General features: G+C 41.5%; 1 protein-coding gene across 1 annotated transcript in view; it reads right to left on the minus strand.

The window, feature by feature from the left end:
- Positions 1 to 15,565, minus strand: part of DNAH11 (dynein axonemal heavy chain 11) — a 279,731-nt gene that overhangs the window by 4,172 nt on the left and 259,994 nt on the right. Inside the window, exons 75-79 of the mRNA XM_006028586.3 lie at positions 14,489 to 14,680; positions 11,096 to 11,215; positions 7,660 to 7,902; positions 2,981 to 3,166; positions 2,785 to 2,900 (exon numbers count right to left, since the gene is read on the minus strand). Of these exons, the coding sequence (XP_006028648.1) occupies positions 2,785 to 2,900; positions 2,981 to 3,166; positions 7,660 to 7,902; positions 11,096 to 11,215; positions 14,489 to 14,680 (857 nt within the window). The remainder of the gene's footprint in view (positions 1 to 2,784; positions 2,901 to 2,980; positions 3,167 to 7,659; positions 7,903 to 11,095; positions 11,216 to 14,488; positions 14,681 to 15,565) is intronic.

Below are 15,565 nucleotides of genomic sequence, written 5' to 3' on the forward strand. Positions count from 1 at the left end.
CTGAGGTGTGCAGTGTCTTTGTATGGGAAGAAAGGATGGGGATGCTGTAGCCACAAGGGATACGTCTCAAGTATCATGGAAGAGCAAGGCTAGAGTGGGATTTACTTGGTTACTAATGTAGACAAGTCCAAGAATGCCACTAGTTTTACAAGTGCAGCTCCCAGCCTGGTGCCCTGATCAGGTGATTGAGTGATGGGGCAGGTCACAGAATCATAGAAAGTTAGGGCTGGAAGGGCCCTCTGGAGGTCATCTAATCCAACCCCCTGCTCAGTGCAGACCATCCCCAACTAGATCATCCTAGCCAAAGCTTTGTCTAGCCAGGTTTTCAAAACTCCCAAGGATGGAGCTTCCATCACCTCTCCAGGTAACCTGTTCCAGTGTTTTACTACCCTCCTAGTGAGAAACGTCTGCCTAATACCTAACCTCAACTTCCCTTGCTGCAACTTTGAGACTGTTGCTCTTTGTTCTGTCATCTGCCACCACTGAGAATAGCCTAGCTTCATCCTCTTTTGAACCCCACTTCAGGTAGTTGAAGGCTGCTATTACACCCCCGCTCAGTCTTCTCTTCTCTAGACTAAATAAGCCCAACTCTCTCAGCCTCTCCTCATAAGTCACATGCTCCAGCCCCCTCACCATTTTTGTTGTCCTCCACCGGACTCTCCAATCTGTCCACATCCTTTCTGCAATGGGGGGGGCCCAAACCTGAACACTGTACTCCAGATGTGGCTTCACCAATACTGAATAGAGGGGAATAATCACTTCCCTTAACCTACTGACAACACACCTACCAATGCAGCCCAGTATGCTGTTAGCCTTCTTGGCAATTAGGGCACACTGCTGGCTCATATTCAGCTTATTGTCCACTGAAAGCCCCAGGTCCTTTTCTGCAGAGCTGCTGCGCAGCCAGTCAGCCCCCAGCCTGTCTGGTGCATGGGATTGTTCCGTCCTAAGTGCAGGACTCTGCAGTTGTCCTTGCTGAACTTCATGAGATTTCTTGGCCCAATCCTCCAATTGTCTAGGTCACATTGAATCCTAGCCCTACCCTCCTACATATCTACTACTCCCCCCAGCTTGGTGCCATCTGCAAACTTGCTGAGGGTGCACTCTTTGCCATCTTCCAAGTCACTGATGAAGACATTGAACAAAACCGGCCCCAGGACCAACCCAGGGGCACTCCACTTGATACCGGCTGCCAACTAGACATCAAGCCATTGATTACTACCCTCTGAGCCTGATGCTTCAGCCAGTTTTCTATCCACCTTACAGTCCATTCATCTAGCCCATACTTCCTTAGCTTTCCCGCAAGAAATGGGAGACTGTATCAAAAGCCTTGCTAAAAACAAGGTACACCACATCCACTGAGCCAGTCACCTCATCATAGAAGGCAATCAGGTTGGTCAGGTATGACTTGCCCTTGATGAATCGATGCTGACTGTTCCTAATCACCTCTTTTTCCTCCAAATGCTTAAAATGGATTTCTTGAGGATCTTCTCCATGATTTTTCCAGGGACTGAGGTGTGGCTGATTGGTCTGCAGTTCCATAGATCTTCCTTTTCCCTTTCTTAAATATGGGCACTATGTTTGCCCTTTTCCAACCATTTGGGACATCTCCTGATTGCCATGAGTTTTCAAAGATGATAGCCAATGGCTCTGCAATCTCATCAGCCAACTCCCTCAGCACCTTCAGGTGCATCCCATCCGGCCCCATGGACTTGTACACATCCAGCTCTTCCAAGTAATCCATAAGCTGTTCTTTCACCACTGAGGGCTGCTCACCTCCTCTCTAAACTGTGCTGCCCAGTGCAGTAATCTAGGAGCTGCCCTTGCCTGTGGCATTGAGCACTTCAGCCTTTTCTGCATCCTCTGTCACAAGGTTGCCTCTTCCATTCAGTAAGGAACTCATACTCTCCCTTATCCTCTTGCTACCCACATACTTGTAAAAACCCTTCACATCCCTTGCTAGCTGCATCTCCAGTTGCGCTTTAGCCTTCCTGATTTCATCCCTGCATGCCCAAGCCATGCTCTTATATTTTTCCCTAGTTACTTCAAGTTTCCACTTCTTAGAAGCTGGCTTTTTGTGATTTAGTTTACTGAAGAGTTCCCTGCCAAGCCATGCTGGTTTTCTGCCATAATTGCTAGTTTTCCTGTGCATCGGGATTGTTTGTTCTTGTACTCCCAGTAAGGCTGCCTTAAAGTACAGCCAGCTCTCCTGGACTCCTCTCCCCCTGAGACTGGCCTCCCAGGGGATCCTGCCCATGAGTTGCCTGAGCAAGTCAAAGTCTGATTTTGTGAAGTCCCAGGTCCTTACTCTGCTGCTCTACTTCCTTCCTTTCCTCAGGATCCTAAACTCAATCATCTCGTGGTCACTGCTGCCCAAGTTGCCATCCACTACTACATTCCCCACCAATTCTACTCCTGGTGGTGGGAGCTGCCAATTGCAGGGCCCAGGAAGCAAGAGCAGTTTGTTGCCATTAGCAGCAAACTGCTACTGCTTCAGTTTGCTGCTCCTGCTTTCCAACATGTGTAGACACCTGCCTGGGAGCATTTACTCACAAGTAGTTTACTTACAAGTAAACTGCTCCCGGATCTAATGCACATGTAGACACATCCTCTAAAAAGGAAAAGTTTAGAAACATGAAATCTTTCCCGCTTATTCGAGGGTGTGAACACATTCTGTTAAGGCTGATATTTAAAGGGGGAAGAATTGTGCTGCTCATAGGGTTATGAATGGCAAGGAAACCATGTAAGCTATCATTATCTGGTAAAGTGCTGCAGTGTACTTACCACTGGGCAAGGCCGTATGTGGAAGGATAAGCCAGTCTGGTCCATGTGTCAGGTACAGTGTCATAAAACAATGCTGACTGCTGTGCTTCCATTTCAGGTGAAAATGTCAGCTCCCCCTTTGTTTGGAGAAAGATAATCAGTTTATTTGACAACAAGAAATAATTATTTGTCTGCAAAAGAGAGTCACTTCTCCTACCTTCAAACCAAGATCCAGTTGTTTAAGCGATTTGCGTATCTCTGAAATGAGGAGATTCATCCTTTCACACTCTTGGAAGCAAACAAGCGTATAGGGACTTTTGGGACCAGTGAACTTCTGTATGACCTCGATCATGTTAAACTCCTCAGGAAGTTTCTCCACAATCTCATCCAGGACATTCTTAACCTGAGCATACCAACACCAACAGGGTGAGCTGAAATCATTACTGGGTTTAGCTTTTAGGTCAGTCCCTTAGACTATGCTTCTGCTTTCATTTATAGGTACAGCTGCGGAAGGGACGATATTATAGAGAGGTTCACTGAGGTTTGGTCTGGTTAGCACTAGTCATGACTAGTGCTTATATAAATAATCAGGACCAATCAAGATTATACCTATTCTGCTTAGTCATGAGCCAGGGTCACAGTAGGGACTGAAACCAAAACTAATACCTTGCATTTTGCAAGGCTAGTCACTTGCAAAAGTTCAATGAGCTTTTGTTAAAGCACCCCCACAGCCATTTTGAAATGAAGGGATGCTGAGGCTGCTAAAGCATCAATTAATCGAGTCTGCTCCAACTCATTCTAATTTGAACGCATCTGAACAGGCATTGGACATGTGTATAGGCGCCCTAAAGTCACATAGTTCCCAATGCCATAGAATGAATAGGAGCAAATCATAAAAAGCTACAATAAGCCATCCTCAGGAAAAGGCAGATCTGGGCCACATTCTTCTCTTGCATGCACAATGCAGTTTCCTTGCTGAGTCCAGGGGCCCACTGGCAACCTGGGACATGGTGAGTGGCCAGAGAAAAGAGGCAGAGGCAACAATCCCCCTAGAAAGGATGCTGCAGCAGACTTTCTGGGTAGCCATGGGCATGTGGGTTCCTGGCTATGTTTTCGCTTGCAACTTTTTATTTGGGAGAGGAACACAGGAGTGAATCTCAGAGGCAAGTACAAATCATAGACGCCCCCTATAATTTGTATTAGAACAGGTAATGATCATGACCTGAATAGGCATGACTAGCTGCCTTCACATAACAGATAGTCATATTTTAAGTTAATTACAAAAGTGTGCGTGTGCCAGACTCATTAAAACAGTCATAGTTAAATTGTTTTCATTTAACAGTGGGTTACTGGGTGTCAGGAATTCAGGAAGCTAACTTTAATAGGAAAAAAATACTTTATTGCTGAATAAATCCCCACTCTACCATTCCACTATATTTTTATAGGGATCAACAATGCTATCCAACATGTGAGTAACTTAATCGTGTTGTTTCTTTATGATTATGACATATCTTTGAGTACTCTAATAGTGAAGTGGATAGGAGAGGAGCATAACTCCTCTATGATCAAAACCAAGAAATGCCCTCTCGACATCGACTTTTAGATGCCTGGCCACTATAGTTTACAGCCTGAGTTAAGCACCTGAATTCTGTGCAATACAGGGGTAGAGCTAGGCACCTCATACCAGGATCCATAAAAACCAACACACTAACTTGACTTCACCAAATAGTAACAGTTGAGACAACGCACAGCCCTGTCATATAGTAAATCACTTGAATTTAAGGATAAAGTTACTACTTGAAAAATGCGTAGTAACTGGGTGCATCTACATGAGATTTTGACTGTGCAGTAGACTAATTAGCTGTGTAGTAAGTGTCTTGGTGTTTACATGTTTCCCCATATTAGGCTGGAGTAAAATAATGTAATCTGCAGCAGGAGAGTGTAGTTTACAAGTACTCTTCTTCTGCGGAGTAAAAAACTCCACAGCAGTGCATGTGTAGATGCTGCCCCAGCTGGCTAGGACATGAGGGGGCTGCCTGCTGGCTAGTCCTACATTGAAGCACCTCATGCCCCAGCCAGCCCCTATACAGCATGCTTTGCTGAGGCCCTGCCTGCCGGGGCTGCTCCAAACCAGGTCAACATGCTGTGCTCTTGGGTGCATGTTCAAATGGCAATAAACTCCAGAATTTATTGCTTTAGACTTTATTGCTCCTGGGCTCATGTTCAAATGGCATGCTCGGGAGCAATAAACTCTGGTACAATAAAGTCCGGAATTTAGTGCTTTGCACTAATTGCATGTGTAGACATGTCCACTGTGGAGTAAAAGTTACGATGCAGTGTGCGTCATGTATCTACTTTTTCATTCTGGGGGAGCTGGTTCTCTACCACCTAGTGGTCAGACACTGTAATTATTCCTTCTTCAGACAACCTGGTTTGGAGAACTGGCTATGTGCATGCTCTTTACCACAGAGCACATTGCCTACAGATTACAACCTGACATAAATTATTCTGTAATAATTGTGTCATATACCTGAATTGGCCTCAGTCTGCCAATAGAGAAAAACTGAGGACAGGGGTGAGTCTTAAAGCACAGGTTCCCAACCACCGGGCTACAGCCTGGTACCAGGCCGCAAAGGGTTGGCTGCCAGGCCACTGGCCATCATGTGCGGGGTTCAAACTGGGTGGTGAGGCAGCCCCAGGAGGGAGGCAGTCGGCTCTGTGCATCCCGTCTCGCTCCCACTGCCATGGCTGTGCCCAGCTGTGCCCATGCAGCAGGTACCGGGGCCCACGCCAGGCAGGACCCCCAGCCCCTGCCTGCGGGGAGGCGGTTCTGCTGCTTGCTTCTAAGGAAAGCAGCGGAGCCCCCTCTACCTGTGCAGCTCCAGCTGGGTCCCCCTGGGCAACTGCCTGCGCAGCCCCCTCCCCTGCAGGGTTCCCTGGTGCCTGCAGTGTGGTGTCCCAACCTGATTGGATTCTCACAACCCCCCTGCCAACCCATGTAAAAATTAAATTTAAATATGTAAATTAAATGCGAATATGTAAATTAAGTTTAAGCACGTTTGCCAGTCCTCAGTAAAAACAGGTTGGGAACCCGTCTTGAATCATACGTCTCCTCAGATGCATTTTACTCAGCACTGTAGGAAGGCACCTCCTTCCACTTAGGATTCACTACCTAGAAGCCTCCCCTGAAGGTATGTGCCTAAATCTTTACAATTCAGGATCCAAAGCAGGGCTCACTCATTTCTTTCAAAAAATAGCACATTGCATGGTGGGAAGGGCCCTCTCCAGGGAGGTGGAAGAGACTGAAACCCCTTAAGCAGATCAGGAAATGGAACACAGGCCATATTCTCCCCTCTGAGACTCCAGACCAAGTGTAATTGATATTAAGATGACTTTTTTTTGCAAACTCTATCTATAATGGACTTTCCCCCCTGCTTTTCTGAAAAAACTTTGCTTGCCTATTCAGCCCTTGGTATCTCTGCTGAAATTTCCAAAAGAGCCAAGCATAGAATGGCTTATGGGACATGGAAAATTGTGCATAGGATCTAGTGGTCTCACACACTTTGTAGCCTGGCAGGAGTCTTAGAACTCTGAATACCCTGAGTAAAAATAGAGGATTGCTCTGCTTAGCTACAGTGAAATGAAGGGAGCCTCTTGGTAGCAGAATGGTTAGATGTATTCATCTTAGCCCCATGTCATTCCGATATGCTTCCATGTCTAAATCTAGTCAGTTTAATATCACTGGGATCAGTTTTGGCTGTATAGAAATATTCCTGACACTAAATAGAACTGCAAAATGCATCAGTACTTATAAAGACCAGCGAGAGCTTTATCTATGTGCCTATATAGTTCTCATCATGGTAGTATCTGATTGCTTGCTAAGGATTTATGGGTTTATCCATCCAGTACCTCTGCAAGGGAAATAAGTATTTCTGTTCCATTAACATTTTGTACAGATGGGGAGCTGAGGCCTATGAAGACTGATGGGAAGATTCCCTGGAGAGATTTGTCTTCTTTGCACAACAGAGAACAGAAGCTTCCTACAAGTGTCCTGCAAGAAACACGTCTTGCAAAGGAAAGACCTCAGCAAGCTCAGAGGCAGGAGTGAGGCTCCTGTGTCTTCTTCCCTGCAATCAGACTGGGGGAAGAGAAGGTGATAGGCTGGAAAATGCCACACACTTCTATCCCTACCTGCCAGACTGTGCAGCTTAAACTATCCTGGGTGCATGGCAGTCAGGTGCGACTGCCTGACACACCACTCCCTCGCCACCAAGCCCTGCTCACTCTGTGGGAGCTTGCTGCAGCAGAGAATCTGCCTGCAAGTGATTTCCCACTCAAAGTCACACGGGGAGATGGGATGTGATGCCTGATCTTCACCTCTAGGCCGCATCAGCATCAAGCATTTAGCAGACACAGAAGTGGCTATCAAGTTGAAAGGTTACCTGTTTCCTAACTCACCAGTTTTAGAACAAAGAGTAATGAAGAGGGAGAAACAACTAGAATCAGGTGAATCTTAACACTGTATTTTTTTCTACATCAATATTGCCATAATTCCTCTCTTGAAAAACCAGAGATGGAATACAACATAGGTCAGCAATGAATAAGTTGTAATTAAACATGGCAACTGTTCCCATAAAAAATTAAGCATTTTTCCTTTCTCATTTTCTGGCCCCAAATCATTCCCGATGCAAATTCTAAATTACACTGAGGTTCAGTTTTGCTCATTATTACTTATAATAGAGTTTATGTTGGCAAACTGAGTACATTTCTTTTCCCTAGAACTTAAGCTTAGTATCTCAGTGCACTACCATAATCAATGCTCTATTTCTAATGTGCTCCCTCCTGCTCTTTGAGCAGCATTCCCTGTGGGAACTATGGTTAGGAGAACTACCTTACCTTTTCCTCTGCAGACTGTCCTGATTCCTCTCCTATAAATAAGTTCCTAGGCTGCATTTCCAAAAGAGTTTTGAAGAGGTTATCCGATGTCACTGTCAAGAATTCTCTCTCTGCATTAGGATGGAGTCCATAGAGAATCGGGCTCTCAGGTGGAAGTATTTCATCAATGTACTTGTGGTATCCAGTGTAATCCAGATTAGGTGGGGCTAGGAAGCCTGGCGCCAGTGCCAGTTCTCCTTCCAGCTTTAAGAAGAGAATGAACAATATTATGGTCAATTCTTCAAATTATTTATTTTTTTTGGCATCTTCAGTGTTTCAGGAATTCAGTTACTTTGAGTTGGTTAAAGTGACAACAGTATATTTGGACAAAATGAATTATGCTGACTCCAGCATTTTTAGCACTATTATTGTTATCAGTTCACCACCTGCCCATTGAATGGCAGGTTTTTGGTTTTATTCCTTGCTTTTATGGCATCTTTTCTCTTAGCTCCAAGTGTTGGAGAGGTAGAAGGGAGAGGATGATTATATTTCCTCTTTTTTCTACTCTCCCTTTGCAGGGTTAGTTAGAACCCTGCAAAGGGAGAGTCATTTTGTATTGCACCCTGAAGGTGGCCCAGCTTGGCCTCAAGTGGATAATACAACAATGATACATTTTTGAGCTTGGAAAGTCCTTTTGCTTCTTATTGCTGAGGAGGGCTGAACCTAGTCTGCACCAGCTGCAACATGCTGGTAGAATCCAGCTGCCACAAAAACTTGCAGAGGGGAAGTCACTGAGGTAAGCAGGTTTGAGCCCCTTTAAGGCTTTAAAGTTAAGAATCAGGATGCTGAAATAGAGCTTGACTTGAATAAGTAGCCTGCATGCAGCTCAATGTGTTGAGGAGATGCGTTCTTTGGGCTCAGCCTTATCTGTCAGTGACAGAACAGGGTAAAAAAAGCAATAATACATGTGTACAAATGCATTAGCTTTGAACTCTCCTCCCACTATTGAGCTGTAAGGACTTTATTGGATTCAAAGAATTCTTTCAATTCAGTGACATGAGACAAAATGAGACTCATTCCAGTCTTGAGTGTCTTTGCTGAAAGATTTTCTTCTGGCTACAAGTGGCTCTTTTCACAACAGCCACTTATTTCTAATGCTGGTTCTTTTCCATGGAGCCACAACAAACTTCAAAGGCTTCTGGTATTTAGCAAAGTCAAGAAGAACAAGCTGCTTCTGACGCTGCTACCAAGAGGCACTTCTGAGAAGTCATTCCAGTCTCAGAGCTAGCCATTTACAGTAGAGTCAAACTACAAACCTCATCTACAATAATCAGTCTCCGTGTATCACTTTAAAGTACTCCCAAAGTTCCCAGTAATTTGCCATGCAACCTTCAGTTGAAGGTTATTTTCTATTATTCAATCTGTATTTACTGGGCTCTTTGATGGGCGCTTAAAAGAGCTCCCCTTGTACTGCTATAGATTTGTATACATAACAGGACACTGCAGGCTATGGCATACATTGGGAACCCACTACGACTTTGGCCACATGTCAAACACTGCATATGAAGTATGTCAAGAGGTAAGTGCAAAACTCACCTTGTATTTTATGGATTAAACACAAATAAACTCATCAGGCACTATTACTTTGTCACATGAACACCAAAGCCAAGCACACTGATGGAGTGCGTGTGTAGCCATTCCTGTCTGTGTTCAGTTGGCTGCCAATTGATGAATGATTTTTTTGCCATATCTGGTAATATAGGGAAGTGTCATTGGCCAATTACAGCCAAAGCTCGAAAACATTATTATCCTCTCATGCAACACTGCGGCAGATCTACATTCAGGGTTGGGTCCCTAAACTTTCCAAAGGGCGTCCAAACAACAGCAATTCTCCTCAGGTTCCACCACCTATATTTATTTTACAGTTATTTGAATGAAAGTTCAGGTTTATGAAGGTTAATGGACTGCCTAAACTGGAAACAGTAATTCTTTACTTATCCACAGGCTAGACAGAGCAGGAAACAGCCGAATGAGCTTTCCACGCTGCCCTCATGACCTTAGCTGTCATTTGGAGAAATCAGCCTCTGCTGAGGTCAGAAGTACAGTAGTGTTTATCCTTCCCATCTCCATGGTAACCTACTCTTGGGCCTCCTCGAGCAGTGACTTCCGATTGTGTTAAACAGAGTATGGCTTTTTGACATATGAAAACCTCATTAGGGACTGAGGAGATGCAAGGAAACTCATTTTACTTAGAACCTGAAGACAGACTCCAACTACATTGCCATGGGTGAAAAGTGCATTCCCCCAAGTTATCCAAGCTCCAGAACTGGTCTGCTCAAACATTATGTGCTCATTTTTTCCCTCCAAATAAGCTTTTATCTCGGACAATTAAAAATAATACGTTTAGGCAGGACATAGTAAAAATCTGTTCCTACTATTTTCTGTAAATTTTATATGGTCACTTCTCTAAATTGATTAATTAACAAGCTTAAGAGAATTAGGCAAAGATTTCTTTTTTAAGAATTAAGTAATGCCAACACAGCTGCTAGGATTCCTAAAAAGATAATTAGGCAAATCCAATTATTATTCATATTTAATTTCTATTGCATACAATACTAAAATGATTAACTCTGCTCATAATTCAGAAGGCATCCAAGAAATACTGCAATTTAACGGAAGCGTTATGCTCCTCACAATGCCGTCCAACTCCATAATTATGATTAAACCTACATCTTCTTATATCTTCTGCTGGCAGTTTGCTACAGAGATACAAGTTCAGTAGGACTATCTAAGGGGGAGAGATGGTCTATTATTGCTTCCCATATCTAGAGAACACAGGAAAAGGAGTACAAGGCATCACGCCCTAATGCTTTTCTTCAACCTGAAAATAAACTATACAAACAGTAAGTCTAGATTTTGGGGTGTCGGGGGTTTGTGTTGCTCTGTGGTGTAACAACTGATGTAATATTTTCGTTATATCAGCTGAAAAGTACTTTAGAAACAAGTTTTTCTACCTCATCCAATATTTTCAAAATACCAGAAAATCATAAAAGAATGATTTAATAGAAAAACCATTACCCAACCACACTGTCCAGCATGCAGTTCAGCTGGTGGTTCTTCATTATGTAGAGTTTTTATAAAACATGGAAGACATGCCGCCACAGGAACAGATGTTTGTAAGCAATATGCTAAGTCACAAAAGCCTTGCAGAATAGGTCCTTTTGGGAGGGATGAATTGCACTCATTACAAACTGGGTCATTTATTCCCAGACACCTTTATGAGATTTTTGTAGGGGAAGGACAGAACTGGGGGTCACCTCAGAAGATACTCTTGCTCAGTGATTAAGGTTTTTTTTTTTAGTGATCTGGTATACTAAATTTAATGTATTAAAGCAAGATACAAGACATTGTAATATTTAATTCTTAGTGCTTTTTATGTATATCAGAGAAATACTACCATAGCAGGACTCATGAATTCTTCTAAATATGCCCGACATAGCTTGCGGTCCCAGTCATCAGTTATATGGCCACCATACATAATTTCACCAAAGAGATAGCGCAAATCTTCCCATGGAACCTACCAAAGATAATGGAATATATAATTCAATAAATAACAAGTTAGGTGTCCAATGGACAAACCAAAGTCACTCACAATAATACTAGCATGAACAATGTTTCATCAGAACAAAAAAAAAAATCAAAATACTTTTAGAATTTTCAAAATACTTTGAAAATTAGATGCACCTAGTGTGCTTGGGATTTTGTTGTTGTTTATAAAATATCTACATTGTGATTATTTTTTTCCATGCCAATTTTTGATATCTATAAATATCTGGTTAAAATATCTAGGCTTTAACTAAAATTTACTTACTGTGCAAACAAATATCAATTAAGCTGCAAGTCATAGTTTTCATCCTATCCCTTATAAGAGCTTTTAAGGAGCAATGCAGGATTTCAAAACACGGTGTGATATAAAAGAACATAACTCATTAACAAATGCATGCGTTTACTCAGACCTTTGGAAAAAAAATCCTCATGAGTGACAGAAAGGTAACCTACTGTGTCTTTCTCACAGGGGAAATAAAACCTTGTATCTGATTGCAGTCTTATATATATCCTCTCTAGGAAATACCAAGAAAGAAATTCTACATTACTTGAATTTGGGATGAATTCAAGAAAAAACAGAAATTATATTTGTCCCATCACTACCAAATCATTTAACTGTTATGTGTTTTGTAGGACTATAGTGCTAGTGCCATTCCTTGAATTTTTCATTCAAGAAACCATTGTCTCTTGACAATGGTTTCTCATATACCTTATTTGACTTAGCAAGATTTGAAGCTTCTTTTTGCTACCTTTGGTTTGCAAAATATGCCAGTTTCTGATGAAGACTTTCCAGACAGGAACATTTTACACCCTCTGGGGCAGTATTTGTCTCCCAACAGTTCAAGTAAAAACTTAATTATAGGTTATGTACGTTGCATGATGTGACAGAACAGAACAAGTAAAACTATTCCAGCATGCTTGCTACAAGTTTATTTGAATTTGAATAAATGAACTTCTAATGCACCTTTCTTTTAAACTGGTTTGAACTGAATTAAAAAAAAGTCACAGAATTGAATAAGCTATGCTACATAATGACTCGGGGAAAGCTGAACAGTGTAACTCAGACAAATATTAACTTCTGGTTTGGAATAAAAACATTCTTGCATTTTAGAAGTGTTTTTTGGACTCAATGAGTATACTGTGTCAATCAATTTAGCGTTTTTTTCTCAGTCAAATATATATTAATGTCAAGACACCAGTGTTTGCTGGAAAGAAAACTGCTCTCTCTCATGTTAAATACCCTTGTTCAAAGTGTTTCTAGACTTTTTAGCTATAGAAGCATATAACAATTCTCTGACTCTGTGTGACACTCGATTAGACACATGCAACAATAATTAAGTTTGGAGAACGTAAGCTTCTGATAAAAGAAAAAAATAGGGTAATATAAGAAACACGAGGAATTGTTTTGGACAAAAGAGATTTCTTGGATATCAGGTTTGCATAACAAATATTGTACCCTATAAGATATTTAACTGATGTGCTCATGAAATGAAATTTAGTTTGCCTACAAAATGTCTGCACAGGGTACACTCACAACTCCTGCATGCGGCAAGCAGGATCTTGAAAGTGCTGGTGTGACCCAGTCCCATGTGGTGGGAAGGGGAACAAGTGGCCTGAGTTCCCTAAACAGTAAGTGTGAAAGGCGTGATATCATGCTTCCATAAATTTTAACAATGACCCAGAGTGGGTGGAAGCACAGGTGCCTTGTACCTGATATTCTTGGTTGGTGTCACTTCTCCAGCGGCTTTGCATTCCACCTGCAGAGAACTCAAAATGCTTGGGCCTTGTGGCATTAGTTTGACCATGCGGAAATGAATTCGGCCAAATCAGTTAGGAACTACAAAAAAAGTTAAGTTTTCCTGACAAAGCTGGTAAAAATTAGCATCTATTGCTAGTATTATTGACCTCTACAGAGGCACACTAATTTACCTCACTAGAAGGTCTCTTCCCATATTTCAGAAGTTCTGAGTTGGTCAGGCAAGTAGAATTTAGCTCTGTATCATATTTTGAAGGTCTTAATATCTTTTTTCCTGCTTGCATTACCTACATTTTAAAATTACTATAAAGCTGCAATGCAACCTGCTTACCACTAAAGTGCAAAAGGACAATATTGTTGAAAGAAAGGTGAACTAATCGTCTCTCCTATTGACCCTCTATTTCCTACTCCCTACCAGAACTATTATAAATAATTATTATGCGCATGAGCGGTGGTTTGAGAACACAGCCTAGCGAAAGGAAAGAAGGAAATTTACTGGTAAAGAAAAATAAAAGGTTGGAATAAGCTTATTTTATAGAGTCATTTTCTAAATGAAAACCATTATTAAATCATCACTACAAAATTAAGCAATTATTTAAACGTGACACCAAATACCATATGAAGGAAATTCAGCTTCATGTCCTATTAACAAAAGTTGTCAGTGAAAATAAAAAGGAAAACAAGAATTACTCTAGGGTAATGACTACCAATTGGACACACAGGTAAAACCATATCATAAACAGCAATATTACAGGTTTTCTTAAAGCATATGCTGTTCTCTCACATTTCTTTAAGTTATTTGAAGCAGCTGGTGTCAGAGGAGCTGCTTACTATCCACCCCATTAAGTGCCGAACAATCATTGCTATTATTTAGGCATTGCATTTACAGAACTTACAAAAACGACCTCAACTAAGTATTTAAACCACACAACTGTAAAATATGCTGTAGTTCAGAAATAAAATCACTCATCTACCCTTAACTTTGACTCCAGGGGAACATTACTGAGAAAGTCACAACAAGGTGGCATCCTTAATACATAATAATGACACATGCAGGAAATGCACCATTATTTATACATGTGACGTGCTGTAAATTGCTTCCATCATCAGAACTAATTGTAGTGATTATTAATGCAGTGTTATGAACTGTCAGAATTGCTGTATGTAATTACATTTGTGCAAATGCTTCATTACCTGCCTAATGAATTTGGCATATATGCACATGTAAACCACTGTTTTTGTTAACATAATGAAGGACATTTTTTTTGGTTAAGCTGCTGATGTGGAACTGCTTTGACCTATGCTACAAAGTTCATCCATCCAGTGTTAAAAAACCTTTGATCTGGTTTATTTTCAAACTCAGCAATAGAATTATATAATATCAGCTATTTTAATAATAGCTGCAAAAAATTATGCCCTAATTTTTCAACATAGGAAAATGAGAGATTTATAACCTTGGAAAGAAGTTATTTGACCAGCAACTCTTACTTTAGTATGTGCCTCTAAGTAGTTGTAGAGGACATTGACACAAATGGTCAGATCTCCAGTGTTGAAAGGGTATCTTCGATTCCAACCTTGTGGACCAAATTTGAGTCTCCCAGCAACGCATGTATGAAAGTAGCAGAGAGAAAAGAGAATGCTTTTAAACTCCTGCTCCCTGGTGCACAGTTCAAGTGTATCCTGCCAAAAAACAAAGACAATGTATTTATCTGGGTATCAGCATGCTCATTAATCTACTGCTGTAGTTACTTTACTTGATCTAATAGGATGGTTTCCACACTTGAATTCAAGGCAGATAAGTGTTCGGTTATTATTTATTCCTTATTTGGTTAGTAAGTTAGTATTTCTCAATGTATTTTCTTTTTGTTAAAATATGAAACAGAATTGTTGGCACTATAAGTTATTTTTACATACAAAAACAGACATCACGGGCTTGTTTACAAGATACTATGTCACTGTAGCGATAAGCTATGGCAATATAGCTCATTGCTATGGTGACATAGTATCAGTAGCCACTAACTGTTGAATACTGTTCCCACCCACCCACAGCCCCATAGGGAGTTTTGCTGAGTTGTTGTCAGGGGCGGGGGGTGCTGACCCAGCCTGCAACAGCTGATCAAATCTCCCTACATGGTCCTTGGACCCAAATAATTGCCCACCCTGATCCATTCAATCAACTGTCAAAGGGCAAGGTCAAATCTTCATAGGCCTTTCCTTGGAGAGAAGATGGGGAAACCAATAGACTAATACATGGGTTTTATTGGTTTGTGTTTTGTTTAGCAATGAAGAGATGTTCCCTGATTCCATTTTCCAAAATTTCAAAATACAGACAAAGCTGCTGGCTTGCAAAATGGAGTCTCATTTTATGAACAAGCATTCCTACTTAAAATAAAGCTGTCTGCACAAAACGGCCTCTAGGACTTGGATTCATAATTAATAGTAGCATAACTCAAGGGGAGGAAATGGGGCATCAGACCTGGGTGCCACACTTAAAAATGTGTAGAGATTAGCAGGGATCTGTGTTGTCTGTTCACCATGGAAAAATGTGGTAAAACCTGGATTTCC

Source organism: Alligator sinensis, unplaced genomic scaffold (assembly GCF_000455745.1).
Source record: "Alligator sinensis unplaced genomic scaffold, ASM45574v1 scaffold1112_1, whole genome shotgun sequence".
Taxonomy (NCBI): Eukaryota; Metazoa; Chordata; order Crocodylia; family Alligatoridae; genus Alligator; species Alligator sinensis.